The sequence below is a fragment of the Oryctolagus cuniculus genome, chromosome 1, assembly GCF_964237555.1.
Source record: "Oryctolagus cuniculus chromosome 1, mOryCun1.1, whole genome shotgun sequence".
Taxonomy (NCBI): domain Eukaryota; kingdom Metazoa; phylum Chordata; class Mammalia; order Lagomorpha; family Leporidae; genus Oryctolagus; species Oryctolagus cuniculus.
The window spans coordinates 2929734-2943693 of record NC_091432.1 but is presented as its reverse complement, the minus strand read 5'-3'; the positions used below and the strand labels follow the sequence as shown (position 1 = coordinate 2943693).

Here is a 13960-nt window from a genome sequence, read left to right as displayed (position 1 = left end):
GGTGGGTCCTGGCGCGGCACAGCACGAGAGGAAGCAGTTAGGGCGCCTCGGGGGAGGGGTTTCCTGGAAGAGGTGTGCTGGGCCTCCCAGCTCTCGGTCCACCCCCTGCTCAAGGGGCGGCCCCTGGGCTCTGCCCACCTGATGGACCCGACGTGGCCGTGGGCACACGGGGGCAGTGGCAGCTGCAGAGCCGCTGATCCAGCCGTGGGGACGGAGGCTGCCCGCGCTGTGCGGAGGCCTAGGTAGTCGGCCATACACATGTCCCCCGGGCCTGGCCCTGTCCCCGCCCGCCCCACGGCCACCTCCGCCATCCCTTGGACCATTGCTCGGTGCTTAGGAGAGCTCCGGCAAGGCCCCCAGTCCCCGACAATCATCCCCACTTGGCCCCAGCTTCCATGAACCAGGACTCCGGGTCAGCCTGACCTGTGCGGTGTGGAGGGGACATGCGCCGGGTGAGATCAGGGAGCAGACAGTGTGGCCCGGCCCCCTCGACTCCTGCTCCCATGTGGGCAGCTGGGCTGGGCCCTCGCGTCCGATCATGGCTCAGTCACGCTCCCTCCCCTGCTGGACTCTGGGGGCCCGGGCAGCCGGCTCTAAATGGGAAGAGTGGGCAGAGTTTGTCCCCTGGATGCCACGTCCGGCTGTCACCCGCCCTGGGCCTGGGCCAGCAGCTGGGTGCCCTTAACAAGTCTCCTTGTAGGGGTCACTGGCCAGCTGGGCTCCCCTCGCCATGTGGCCATCCACAGGGCAGCACAGGTGTCTCACGGGGCTGAGCTGCCTGAGCCGTGAGAAGATCAGCCGGTGCCGCCTTCTGTGGTCAGCCATGTGGCCCGGTGGGCAGTCACACGCCGCCTCGTCACCTGCACTTCCTCGTCGGTACAATGGGTACAAAGTCTCCGCCAGGGCCTCCCAGTGGCTGCCGCATTTCGAGGACTGGAGGAGCGGTGTGCGGCCGCCCCCCCCCCCAGCCCGGGGCTGGGGGCGCTCAGCCAGCATCTGTGGAGGACCCGGCGCATCCCAGTCCTCGCAGGCTCACGGTCTAGGGTTCAAGAGGGCATGGCGTGTGCACGGGCGCCATGCTGAGAAGCGGCCTTGCAGGAACCTGGCAAGAACTCCGTGCTGTCGCCAGGAGTCCGAGTCGGTGCTGTCGGACGCTGGGTCAGAGGTGGACGTGAGCAGAGGAGCGTGGCCCAGCCGTGACGGCGCAGCAGGCGGGACACGGCTGCACACCACGGTGACCCCAGAGGGCAGGCACCATTGCTCCCCCACCCCCAGGGACACACTGACTTCCAGCCACCGGCTGCAAGGGAGAGTTTAGTGACTTCTGGGAGAGCAGGGACTTCTGGGAGAGAAGTGACTTCTGGGAGAGTAGTGACTTCTGGGCATGCAGGGACTTCTGGGAGAGCAGTGACTTCTGGGAGTGCAGGGACTTCTGGGAGAGCAGGCTTCTGGGCGTGCCGTGACTTACGAGGCCCGGGACCTGGATCACGCAGCCAGTGGGTTCCTTGGCGGTATCACAGGTCTGCGCACTGGCCCGCCCACCTCCACGCCACAGCTGCCTGTCCAGAGATCTCCGCGCCCCTGTGAGGTGCCTCCTGGGGAGCAGATGGTGACCTGGGGGGCGGGGGAGGCCAGCCTGCTGCTGCGCACCTGCCCGCGACACCCTCAGAGGTTCCTTGTCCCGGGCTGGCCCAGGGGCACGGCCGTGCCTGGAGACTCCATGTGCTGCCTGCACCAGGCCAGCTCCGCCTCCACCGCGCCTGCCCGTCAAAGCAGAGCCCCAGGGGCAGGGCCACCTCCACGCTGCCACCTGGGGAGAAAAACACTGCCACACCGTCACGACGGCTGGGCCTCAGGCAGCCGTTTGGAGAAGAGCGGCCGTTACGGAACCCAGAGCCCAACAGCAGCCAGGGCTGCCTGGGCCCGGGGCCGCATGGAGGCGGAAGACCGAGGCCGTTCCACCGTTCCAGGCAGGCGCCATTTGCGGTTGATTCTTTTCTGCGAGTGCCTCGTTCAGCCCCCCCTCCCCCATCACCAGGGAGGCCGGTCCTCCCCGGCCACCACCGGCGTCTGCCCACCCGCAATGGCAGGGAGCAGCCCACGCCGCCCACACCTGCGGGGCTTGGCAGCCCGGCCACAGGTCACCTCCGAGCCTTCCCACGTGGGTCCGGCTGGCCCGAGCGACACCCGAGAGCCTCCACGGAGATGGGGGGCCCCTCGCGGCCACGCTCAGCCCCCCGCCAGGATCGGTTTTCCGGCGTCACGGCATCACCGTGGGGTCTCAGCCCCGTCAGCTCCTGGCTGAAGAGAGCACTCGGTTTGAGTTGAACTCGGGGATGAGAGGCCGGACGGAGAAGGCCCCAGCGCTGGTGAGGCAGAGGGGCCGCCGAGGGAGCTGCAGGCGGGTGTGTGCCGGAGCCCACGAGCCGGTTCCCGAGCAGACGCTGGCTCACGAGTGGCCCTGGGCTGCTGCCCTGGCGTCCGGCCTTCCCCCAGCGTGTGCTCCGCGAGGGACGAGGGTTCTCTTCCCGCCCCGTCCCCAGCTTGGGAACGGTGAGCAGGTGGATCCCGGTTCAGGAGCCGGCCGTCGGTGGGGCCGATCGTGGGCTCAGCCCCAGGGCTGCTGCCCCACTCCAGCCGCGGGCGTTCCCCCTCACGATGCAGGCGTGGCAGACGCAGGTCTGGTGGGGGCCGTTTCGTCCTGGCTCACCGATGTCACCTCTACGTGTCCGGAAGGGGCAGGAGCCTCTCCGGTATCCACAGCAATTCCATCCCCATGCTGCGGTCACCTCCCAAAGGCCCCGCCTCCTGGTACCACGACACTGGGGTTCAGAAGCTCAGAGCAGGCACGGGGGCCACCCAGCCACGTTGTCGGCAGCGGCCCCGAGGGAATCCCACGGACGCGTACGCCAGCTTTGCCCCTGCGTCTGTGAGCCAGAGCCAGAAACCGTGCAGCCTGGGGACTGCAGCAGCGCACGCCGACGCTCGGCTCTGGGGCCCGGAGATCCGGGTCCAGCCGACCAGGTGCTCTGTGAGGGCCTCCTCCCTCCCTCCCCGGGCCTCACGTGGCGGGGGGACAGAGCTGGAGACAAGAAGGCACTCCAAGGACAGTCATGAGGCGCGCGTCCCTGATCTAGGTCCCCGCCTGAGCCAGTGCGGAGTGTGCCCTTGTCACTGTTTGCCTGCGTCCTCGCTGGCCTTCGTCGCTTTGTCCATATGGTAACAGCCACTGTAGCCAGAGCGCAGGAACACCGCGCTGCGGCTGCGTCTGACTCGTGGTGACTGGCGGCGTGGGGCACCGGCTCCCGGCCCGGGGCTGCCCGCTGCGCGGCGCCTGTGCAGGTCGTGTGCCCGCCGTTCCGCTGCCGAGCGGAGCTGTCCGTCCTGGAGGTTCGTCCCCTGGGAGCGGTGGAGTTGGCTGCTGGCGGCCCGGCCCTCTGCGGCTCGTTTCGTTTGCCGAGCCGCTGTGTGCCAGGTGCATCCCACTGGTGTTTGCTTGGCCACCTGTGCTCTTAGGGTCTTGTCCAAAAGAAAAAAATCCTGGCCCAGACCAGCGCTGCGCCGGTGTCTGCGTGCCATCCGTCCCTGTCTGACCAGGGAGCCGGGATTCCCAGGCTCCTTGCTCTCCCACTCCCCGGCAGGTGGACCTGCGTGGCGGTCAGAGGGTGGGAGGAAGCCAGTCTGCCTCCCACCAGGAAGCGCTCAGCCCCACCTCCCCGGGGCCCTGCGGTTTCTGGCGCGGGCAGCATCACCTGCTGGTCCCAGCATGCCTCGGGGTCTCGTTGCCCGCGCGCCTCGCCCTGGCATCTCAGCTCCCCGTCGCCCGAAAGGCCTGCCGGGGAGGCTCCTGCGTCCTGGCAGGGCCGGGCTGGTGCCGGGTGTGTGCCGTGGGGAAAGCAGCTGCGGACCCGGAGACCCGGCCTCACCACCCTCGGAGAGGGGAGGGCGTGCTCCGTGCAGACGGCAGCTCCCACGGGGCCCCTGCAGCGCGTGGTGCCTGGTTAGCACGCGTGTGAGGGCGTGTGGAAGGCTCAGGCTCTCCCATCTCAGCAGTGCCACGCGTCACATAAGCCGTGTGCGCTTGTGGACTGGGGAGGCGGGGCAGGAATGGCACCGGCCTCCTGTGGCTGCTGTGTGTGACAGCCCTCGGGACGGTGCCTGGAGCACCCTGGGCGCGGGTGCCCGGTCACGGCAGCGCTGTTGGCGTCCCCTGGTGGGGCAGCGACCGTGGGACACAGCTCGGCCAGTGGCTCCTCCGTGCACAAGTCAGAGCCACCCAGTCCCCAGTGGACACCTGGGAGTGAGCCCCTGCCGGCGCTAGGCACTGGGTGGGTGCTGGGGACGCTGGCACCCCGACCCGGCCCCATCACGGGGAGCTCAGGCGCAGGCCCTCTGAGGACAGACACTGTGTGGGGAGGCTCCCTGAGGAAACTGGCTTTTTCCGGCTTCCTGGAGGAGGCGGCATCTGATCTGTGTTTTGGGGAAAACGAGGCGGGGGCGGCGGCTGTGGGTGCAGCTCCGCAGCCGGACCACCCGCATGGGTTTGCAGCTGGGGGGAGGGGCCTTGGCCAAGCCCTGTGCTTTCTGGTCTCGAGCCCCTGCCTGCGACCCCAGGTCCCTGAGAGCGACGGGGCGAGGTGGCTGCAGCCCTGCCCTGGCCCGCGCCCACTGGCTGAGGAAGCGTGGCTGGGTCTCGAGCTGTTGGTCTGTAGAATGGGAGGCCGTGCTCACGGTTGATGGGGGCCGGGTGGGTCAGTCGGGGTGAATTCTTGCGCCGCGTAGTGCCGACAGCACGTCGACCCCCGGCCCTGAGCCTGCCCTTCCTCCCTGCACAGCCGCCACCTTCATGGAACACTGGAAGCGGAAGCAGATGCGGCTCAATTACCGCTGGGACCTCACGGGCTTCGAGGAGGAGGAGGTCAGTGCCCCGCCCCCCGCCGCCTCCGTGGCGCTCGCGTGGAGCCCAGGGTCCTGACAGGCTCCGGTCCCCGCCCAGCGAGGCCGTTTGTCTTCCCGGCATTGCAGACGCCCGCGGTCGCCAGGGCGACTGTTTGGTGTCTGATCTGGAGGCTCGCATGGAGACGCCCCCACCAGCCGGTGTCGGAGGCGGGCCAAGGCTCACCACGGTGACCTCAGCGCATCTGGCGCTGCCCAGGCTGTCGGGTGTGGCGAGGGCAGGGGTGCCGCCTGCGGGAACCCACACCCTGCTCGTCGGGGCGGCTCCGCCTGCACCACGGTGAGGCTGGGGCACAGCCTGCAAACGGAGACCGACAGCCGGCGCGGGCCACCCCAGGGTGCAGAGGGGGACATTGGGCATCGAGTGGCCACTGAGGTCCCCAGGAATCCCCTCAGACAAGCGGCAAGGCCAGGGACAGAGCTGGGTGACCCCCCCCCCGCCCCGCCTGGCGACTTGTCTTCACTGCCCAAGAGGGCAGCGTTGCCTGCCTCTCACGGCGCCGTGCAAGCGTCTGAACCCTTTTTCTGGCCGGCCTGCTGGGTCTGCCCAAACCGCTGGCTCCCTCCCAGGCTGAGCAGGGTGGCCACGCCTCGGGCAGACATTGTGGAGCCCGTGCGCCAGCCCTCTGCCACCCATCCCAAGAAGAGACAGGCACCGGAAGCCTGGCAGTCAGGAGTCTGGCCCCTGAGCCGAGCTACCCGAGCTCAGTCCCCATCTGATGCGTGCTCGCTGTGTGGCCTGGGGAAGACGCTCAACCTCTCTGTGCCTCAGCGGCCTGGCCTCTCACTCGGGCTCTGAGAGTGGTCCCCAGTCCATAGAGCATGGGGGTCCCAGCGGGTCAGTCGGTGCAGAGTGCTGAAGGCAGGGCCCAGCACCCCCTTGTCGGTCACCTGGCCACACCTGGCCACACAGGCCTCGCCTGCTTCCCAGCGCCCGTGAACAGTCCGGGGCCTCTTCACGGCAGTCGCCGTCTCCGCTTCCGCAGACGGCCGGCCTGAGCTGCCGCTGACCCTGCTGGGAGCCAGAGCTCAGCCCATGGCGGGGTCCGGGGCCAGCCGACTCCCTGGGTGGGCTCTGGTCCCAGTTGCTGTTCCAGCTGCCAAGATTCCAGTCACACAGAGAGCAGTCGCCGTCTGAGTGCTTGGGAATTCTGTCTAGAACATCCTATTGGAACGACCCTGTGGCCAGCCCCCTTGGTCCAGCCCCCCGGACTCCTTTCAGAGTGGGGACCCCTGGGCCCCGGGCAGGGGCCGCCGGGGGCCTCCTAGCAGGGCCGACTGCACAGGTGTGGGCCGCCCTGCGTGGTCCAGACGGGGCCTGCGGTGTGGGCGGAGGGAGGTCTGTCCTCTCGTTTGGCCCGTGTGCCCGTAGCCGAGTCTAAGAAACTCCAGTCCCCAAAGCCAGGGGCCACGCGTCATCCTGGCGCCCGGAGGCCTTCAGAGACGCGGGCCCCCGCCTCCAGCCCCCCACCCCGGCGTCGGCTCCCTGCCGGCCCCCAGGAGGTCTCGGGGGGGGGGTGCTGTTTCCTAGGAATGCGCAGTAACACCGCCTTCTTGTCTCTTTGTTTTCTGGGTCCCTGAAGGAGGCAGTCAAGGTTTGCAACTTTGTGTCTCCCCCTGTCCCCGGGGCTCTCTCGGGAGCGGGCTCCGCACACGCCTCCGTCTGCAGCTCCACGGGCGGGTCTCGCTTCCTCCCCACTGTGGCTGCTCCTAACCGGTTCTGTTCCAGCGCCCACTCTGCTGCTCTCGCTTGCTGACACCGCGCGGCTCCTCCACGGCGCGTGCTGGGGCCAGTTCACGGCCGGGCGCGCCATGCCGCGGGCACAGGCCCTGTGGGGTCCCAACCCGGGGGAGGGTCGCGGGCTGCGATTGGCCGCATACAGGGAGGCCCGCGCGGGCAGCGGTGCCAGGGCCGGCCCTGAACTGGCCCCAGCAGGTGCCCGAGGCAAGCATCCGACTGGTTTGCCGAGGGTGCCCAGAGGAGGGTCTCGGGCGCCCGCCGGCACGCCCCTCACTCCGACGTCTCCTCCGCAGGACCACCCCAGGGCCGAGTACGAAGCCAGAGTCCTGGAGAAGTCGCTGAGGAAAGAATCCAAAAACAAAGAGGTACGGTGGCCGCCGGCTTTCCCGCAGCGAGGCCCAGCGTGTGAGCCGCGGTGTAGACGGGGGCCAGCGGACACTGGTGTTCACCCACAGTGTAGACGGGGCCAGCGGACGCTGGTCCTCCACAGTGTAGACCAGGAGCAGCGGACACTGTTCACCCACAGTGTAGACGGGGGCCAGCAGACACGGGTCCTCCACAGTGTAGACAGGGGTCAGCAGACACTGTTCACCCACAGTGTAGACCAGGGTCAGCGGACACTGTTCACCCACAGTGTAGACGGGGGCCAGCAGACACGGGTCCTCCACAGTGTAGACCGGGGTCAGCGGACACTGTTCACCCACAGTGTAGACGAGGCCAGCGGACACGGGTCCTCCACAGTGTAGACCAGCAGCAGCGGACACTGTTCACCCACAGTGTAGACGGGGCCAGCGGACACAGGTCCTCCACAGTGTAGACAGGGGTCAGCAGACACTGTTCACCCACAGTGTAGACGGGGGCCAGCAGACACGGGTCCTCCACAGTGTAGATGGGGCCAACGGACACTGGTCCTCCACAGTGTAGACGGGGCCAGCGGACACGGGTCCTCCACAGTGTAGACCAGGAGCAGCGGACACTGCTCACCCACAGTGTAGACGGGGCCAGCAGACACGGGTCCTCCACAGTGTAGATGGGGCCAACGGACACTGGTCCTCCACAGTGTAGATGGGGCCAGCGGACACGGGTCCTCCACAGTGTAGACCAGGAGCAGTGGACACTGCTCACCCACAGTGTAGATGGGGCCAGCAGACACGGGTCCTCCACAGTGTAGACAGGGGTCAGCAGACACTGTTCACCCACAGTGTAGACCAGGGTCAGCGGACACTGTTCACCCACAGTGTAGACGGGGGCCAGCAGACGCGGGTCCTCCACAGTGTAGACCGGGGTCAGCGGACACTGTTCACCCACAGTGTAGACGAGGCCAGCGGACACGGGTCCTCCACAGTGTAGACCAGCAGCAGCGGACACTGTTCACCCACAGTGTAGACGGGGCCAGCGGACACAGGTCCTCCACAGTGTAGACAGGGGTCAGCAGACACTGTTCACCCACAGTGTAGACGGGGGCCAGCGGACACAGGTCCTCCACAGTGTAGACAGGGGTCAGCAGACACTGTTCACCCACAGTGTAGACGGGGGCCAGCAGACACGGGTCCTCCACAGTGTAGATGGGGCCAACGGACACTGGTCCTCCACAGTGTAGACGGGGCCAGCGGACACGGGTCCTCCACAGTGTAGACCAGGAGCAGTGGACACTGCTCACCCACAGTGTAGATGGGGCCAGCGGACACGGGTCCTCCACAGTGTAGACCAGGAGCAGTGGACACTGCTCACCCACAGTGTAGATGGGGCCAGCGGACACGGGTCCTCCACAGTGTAGACCAGGAGCAGTGGACACTGCTCACCCACAGTGTAGATGGGGCCAGCAGACACGGGTCCTCCACAGTATAGAAGGGGCCAGCGGAAACGGGTCCTCCACAGTATAGACAGGGGTCAGTGGACACGGGTCCTCCACAGTGTAGATGGGGGTCAGCAGACACTGTTCACCCACAGTGTAGACGGGGCCAGCGGATGCTGGTCTTCCACAGTGTAGACGGGGGCCTGCGAGCACTGTTTACCCACAGTGTAGACCGGGAGAGAGCAGACACTGGTCCTCCACAGTGTAGATAGGGGCCAGCAGACACTGGACCTCCCCAGTGTAGACAGGGGCCAGCGGACACTGGTCCTCACCAGTGTAGACGGGGGTCAGCAGACACTGTTCACCCGTAGACGGGACCAGCGGACGCTGGTCCTCCACAGTGTAGACCAGGATCAGCAGACACTGTTCACCCACAGTGTAGACGGGGCCAGCAGACACGGGTCCTCCACAGTATAGACCAGGATCAGTGGACACTGTTCACCCACAGTGTAGACGGGTCAGCAGACACTGGTCCTCCACAGTGTAGACAGGGGTCAGCAGACACTGGTGTTCATCCACAGTGTTGACCGGGGGTCAGTGGACACGGGTCCTCCACAGTGTAGACGGGGGCCAGCGAACACTGTTTACCCACAGTGTAGACCAGGAGAGAGCAGACACTGGTCCTCCCCAGTGTAGACGGGGCCAGCAGACACTGTTCACCCACAGTGTAGACGGGGCCAGCAGACACTGTTCCCCCACAGTGTAGACAGGGCCAGCGGACACTGGTCCTCACCAGTGTAGACGGGGGTCAGCAGACACTGTTCACCCACAGTGTAGACGGGACTAGCGGACGCTGGTCCTCCACAGTGTAGACCAGGATCAGCAGACACTGTTCACCCACAGTGTAGACAGGGGCCAGCAGACACGGGTCCTCCACAGTATAGACCAGGATCAGTGGACACTGTTCACCCACAGTGTAGACAGGGGTCAGCAGACACTGGTCCTCCACAGTGTAGACAGGGGCCAGCATACACTGGTGTTCATCCACAGTGTAGACCGGGGGTCAGTGGACACTGTTCATCCACAGTGTAGACAGGGGTCAGCAGACACTGGTCCTCTACAGTGTAGACAGGGGCCAGCATACACTGGTGTTCATCCACAGTGTAGACTGGGGGTCAGTGGACACGGGTCCCCCACAGTGTAGACGGGGGCCAGCGGGCACTGTTTACCCACAGTATAGACAGGGCCAGCGGACACTGTTCCCCCACAGTGTAGACGGGGCCAGCGGACACTGTTCCCCCACAGTGTAGACAGGGGTCAGCGGACACTGGTCCCCCACAGTGTAGACGGGGCCAGCGGACACTGTTCCCCCACAGTGGAGACCAGGGCCAGCGGACACTGTTCCCCCACAGTGTAGACGGGGCCAGCGGACACTGTTCCCCCACAGTGTAGACGGGGCCAGCGGACACTGGTCCCCCACAGTGGAGACCGGGGTCAGCCCCGTAGTAGATATTTAGGCTCCCTGCGCCTGTGCTTTTAGTGTGAAGCTGCCATGCACTGTGAGCAGGTGGGCCAGGCTGCGTTCCAATAAAACTTTATTTGCAGCAGCGGGCAAGGGGCCAGACTCCGCACGGCCGGAGCCTGGGGGCTTCCTCGGCCGCTTGCCTGTCGTGCCCTGCACGGGCCGTGAGAGCTGCGTGTGCGGGCACCAGGCCCCCGGGGCGGGGGCAGCTCCTCCGCTCCCCGGCTGTGAGGATGCGGTAGGAGGTGTCCCTGCCCATGCGCGGGGCCACGTCTCTCCAAGCACAGCCAGCATGTTTGGCCTCCGTCTGAGTGGCTCAGACTCCAGCCCTGGGTCTCCCCACCCCTGCCACGGAGTCGCCTGCTCAGAGCTCATTGGTTCAGCGTGGCCAGGGCATCACACCTGCCGCAGTCCCACCTGGGGCCGTCGGGGGGCTTCCTGTCAGGCAGTGAGAACCTGGGCACAATGCGGGCCTCCCGCAGCCAGCCAGGAAGTGCCCACTGGGGTCTGAGCAGGACCCAGCGGTGCCAGGAAGCAGCCCACCGAAGCAGGAGCCTCGCCCGGGAGTTAAGAGACCCTGCGTGCGCAGGCGAGGCTGCGCGTGCCTCCCGTGCGTGCGCGTGCGGGTCCGGGCCACTCGGGACCTCCTGGCTCCTGGTGGCGTCCTGGCTCAGAGCCTTCGGGAGCTGCCTGGAGCCGGCGATCACCCCAGCGGCCCGCCCGAGGCTCTGCGGCTGCTGCTCCCCCAGCCAGCCGGCGCGCCGGGTGTTTCCTTCTCCCAACGCTGGAGAGAGGAGTGGAGGCCGGGACTCACCCCAGCCCCAGCTCACCCCAGGGGCCGCCTGCGTGGCCGCTGGCTGTGGGAGGGCGGGCACATGTCCGGTTGGTTTCTGCAGGGGCCTGATGCTGAGCCCAGTGCCCATCCCCGCCGCCTCCTCCGTGTCATTTGGCTCCAGCAGCTGCCTGGTGGCTTTCATTCCCCCCCACCCCCCGCCCCAGCTATGGACTAAAAAAAAAGTTGCCCACGCAGAGTTGGTATATGATAGACGGGCTCGGGGCTCTGGGTGCGGCTGCACTGGCTGTGTGGTGAGCGTGTCTGCTGACGTCACAGCGGCCACCCCAGAGAAGGGACGGACGGAGCCCAGCGGAGCCGCCCGCAGCGGCAGCTCCCGTCCAGGCCCCCGGCCCGCGCCCGAGCCCCAGCAGCCCTGGAGGTGGGCTGCCACCCCCGGGCGCGGGCTCTGCGTCTGTCTTGCTGTCCTGAGGCTTCACCGCACGGTGCTCTCTCCCCTCCGCCCGCCCCAGAAGCGCCGGCCCGGCCCGGAGGAGCCCACAAACACGTGGCAGCTGAGGGTTAAGACGGCCATGGCGGGGGTGAAATTGGTACTGTTGGGGCGCACCGTGGGTCTTGCTGTTGCAGGAGATCCAAGCCGGCTGTGTGTTCTCACAACACACCCTGTGTGTGCACGTGTGCGTGTGCGCGTGTGTAACACTCACACCCGTGTTTCTCCGCCTTCTGTCCGCATCCGTGAGCCCTGGCTTGCGTTGTGACGTCACTGCATGGCTGTGTGGGCCCGTTGCGGGGAGGGGGTCACTCTGGCTTTCGTGGGGCTCATGAAACCTGCTCGTCACGGTTGCCTGCCAGCGGTTGTTGGTCGTGTTAACCCGCATGCACCCCAGCTTGGAGTGCGTGACCTCCGGGGTCGCATCCCTGGCAGCGTCGTGTGACCCAGTACTGGCATTTTCCTATGGAGACCCCAGCCCACCAGAGCTGTCCCAGTGAGTGCCGTGCCCAGGGGCCTGCAGCCGGGCCCCGGAGCCCGGTTGGGCGGCGTGTCACCAGCAGCACCATGCCGCCGGGAGCAGGCAACGTGTGCTGGGAGCGCGAGTTGCTAGGTTGAGCCGGTCCACGGAGGAGAGGCAGCGACTGTGGCCTGGGTGGGAGTGGAAACACGTCTCCGATCCGCGAGCGCTCAAAGCGGCCTCCGCCGACGGGGCTTCTCCCAGGCGTGGCTCTCGGGTCTTTAAGTGTTTGGCGCTGCTCTGCCTGCCCCAGACGCCGAAGAGCCCCGTTGGCCTGCGACCGCCTCCCCACCGTTCCATCACGGTGTTTCCCAGGCAGTTCCCCCGCTCCTGGGCATCCACCCACCACCTGTAGGCCGTTCTCAGGGAGTCTCTGAGAGTCTTGTCCCACGCACACGCACACACGCACACACGTCTCCACCATGGCGGTTCCCAGAGAGTGACCCGGGCTGTTTGATGTCGTAGACCGACAAGGTGAAGCTGACCTGGAGAGACCGGTTCCCAGCCTACTTCACCAACTTAGTCTCCATCGTCTTCATGGTAAGTTCCGGAAGGCTAGCAGGGAGGACGTGGAGGGAACCCCCGGGGGTGGCCACACGGAGATCGGCTCGGCCGTCCATCCCGGGGATGGCGGCACAGGCTCCGGGGGCAGGCGCGGAGGACACCAGCACCCCTCCGTTTGGCAGTGGCCCCGACGGGGCCGTGCGCTGAGCTCGGGTCCCGGATGCGCAGCCCAGATTTGAAGTGGCCGAGGGCTCTGCAGATGGCACTGAGGATAGACCAAGAACTCCCGAGAAAGCCACGCGATAAATAGCACAGAACTCGGACCAGGCTCCCAGCGCAGCTCCGGGGCGGCTGCGGTCTAGGACTGCAGGCTCGCGGTCGGGGAACGCCTCGTTCTGGCCATCGTGGGAGGTCACCCCCAGCGGTTCCCACCCAGCCCCACGCCAGCGTGCGTGTGCTCGGGGCCACCTTCAGCCCGGGAGCCGTGAGAGCCTCAGACCACCCGGCACCGTGGCCTGGGCCCGGAGACCCCGTGCACAGAGGGCCTGTGGCGTCTCTGCTGGTGAGGGAACAGGCACCGTGGCCACGCCCCACCCCCAGCCCACAGCCGTCTGTGCACAGCAGGGACAGAGGTGGTGCCATCCTGGCCCACAGGCTGAGTTGGGGGCCCGAGGCCCCTGAGTGTTGGGGGCAGCACAAGGACTTGGTGTTTGCTCATGCACAGTAAGGGGGACCTCAGTGGACATCAGGCCAGGCCAGGCCCGTGGTGGAGACGCCTCTCCCTGGAGAAGGAGAGTGGGGGGAAGGGGTTTCACTTTCTAGACGGCTCTGGGCAGGAGGGTGTCCTGTCCCCTCTAGCCAGGCTCTGGGCTTGGTGCCGGGCTACCTGGAGAAAGGTGTGCACTCTGCCTCCGGGTATTCGCAGCCCTGGCCCACTGGAGGAAGGCAGCCCCCAGCTTCCTCGGTGCCCACTGGAGGAGGAGTGGGAGGGCTGCTGGCTGGCGGTGGGAGGGGCCCGTGGGGTCCGAGCCACGGCCGCTCTGACCTCTCTCCACGGGTCATGCGCGTGCCCTCTTGGCCTTAGCATGGTTGCTGTACGTCCAGCATCACCTCACTCCCCAGACAGGAAGCGGGGGAGGGGAAGGCTGGCAGAGGTGCCCCCCTCCGATCTGTGGGCACCCTGTCACGCAGCAGAGACAGGACGACGGGGGACGGGGTGTTGGGTGGAGACGCGGCCAGCGCTCCCTTCCCTCTTGGGCCCTCCCAGGCCAGTGGCCAGGACGGCTGAGCCCCAGCCTTGTGCCAGCTCAGGGCCCCACTCAGTGAGCAGATGTTGACCGCTCTGCAGGGAACGCACCTGCGGACAGCTGGCCAAGCCCCGGCCCCGGGCCCCGCTCCAGAGGGCAGCTGCCCGGGGCCGGCCGGGGGGGAGGGGGCCCGGCGGGCGGAGGCCTCCGTCTGCGCCTGCACGAGGTGTCCTCCCCGCCAGGGCGGTGCCTCCCCCAGGGAGGGGCCGCTTGGCAGGACGGAGGGGTTTTCCGAGGAAAGCCCTGGTTCCCGGGGCTGGCGGGGAGTGGCACCCACGCCTCTGGGCAGGCGGCCCCTTTCCCAGGGTGCGGCGTGGCTGCTGACGGTTCCC

At 67.1% G+C, this 13960-nt stretch overlaps 1 protein-coding gene across 10 annotated transcripts in view; it reads left to right on the top strand.

The window, feature by feature from the left end:
- The window catches only part of ANO1 (anoctamin 1), a 151080-nt gene that overhangs the window by 113825 nt on the left and 23295 nt on the right, over nucleotides 1-13960 (top strand). For 4 of the 10 annotated variants that reach the window (XM_070062301.1, XM_070062122.1, XM_070062044.1 and 1 more), the window contains 5 exons: nucleotides 4836-4918; nucleotides 6540-6551; nucleotides 6991-7062; nucleotides 11320-11397; nucleotides 12283-12357. In XM_070062301.1, coding sequence (XP_069918402.1) covers nucleotides 4836-4918; nucleotides 6540-6551; nucleotides 6991-7062; nucleotides 11320-11397; nucleotides 12283-12357 — 320 coding nt within the window. The remainder of the gene's footprint in view (nucleotides 1-4835; nucleotides 4919-6539; nucleotides 6552-6990; nucleotides 7063-11319; nucleotides 11398-12282; nucleotides 12358-13960) is intronic. The other 6 variants (XM_070062232.1, XM_070062082.1, XM_070062357.1 and 3 more) reach the window with 3 other exon arrangements.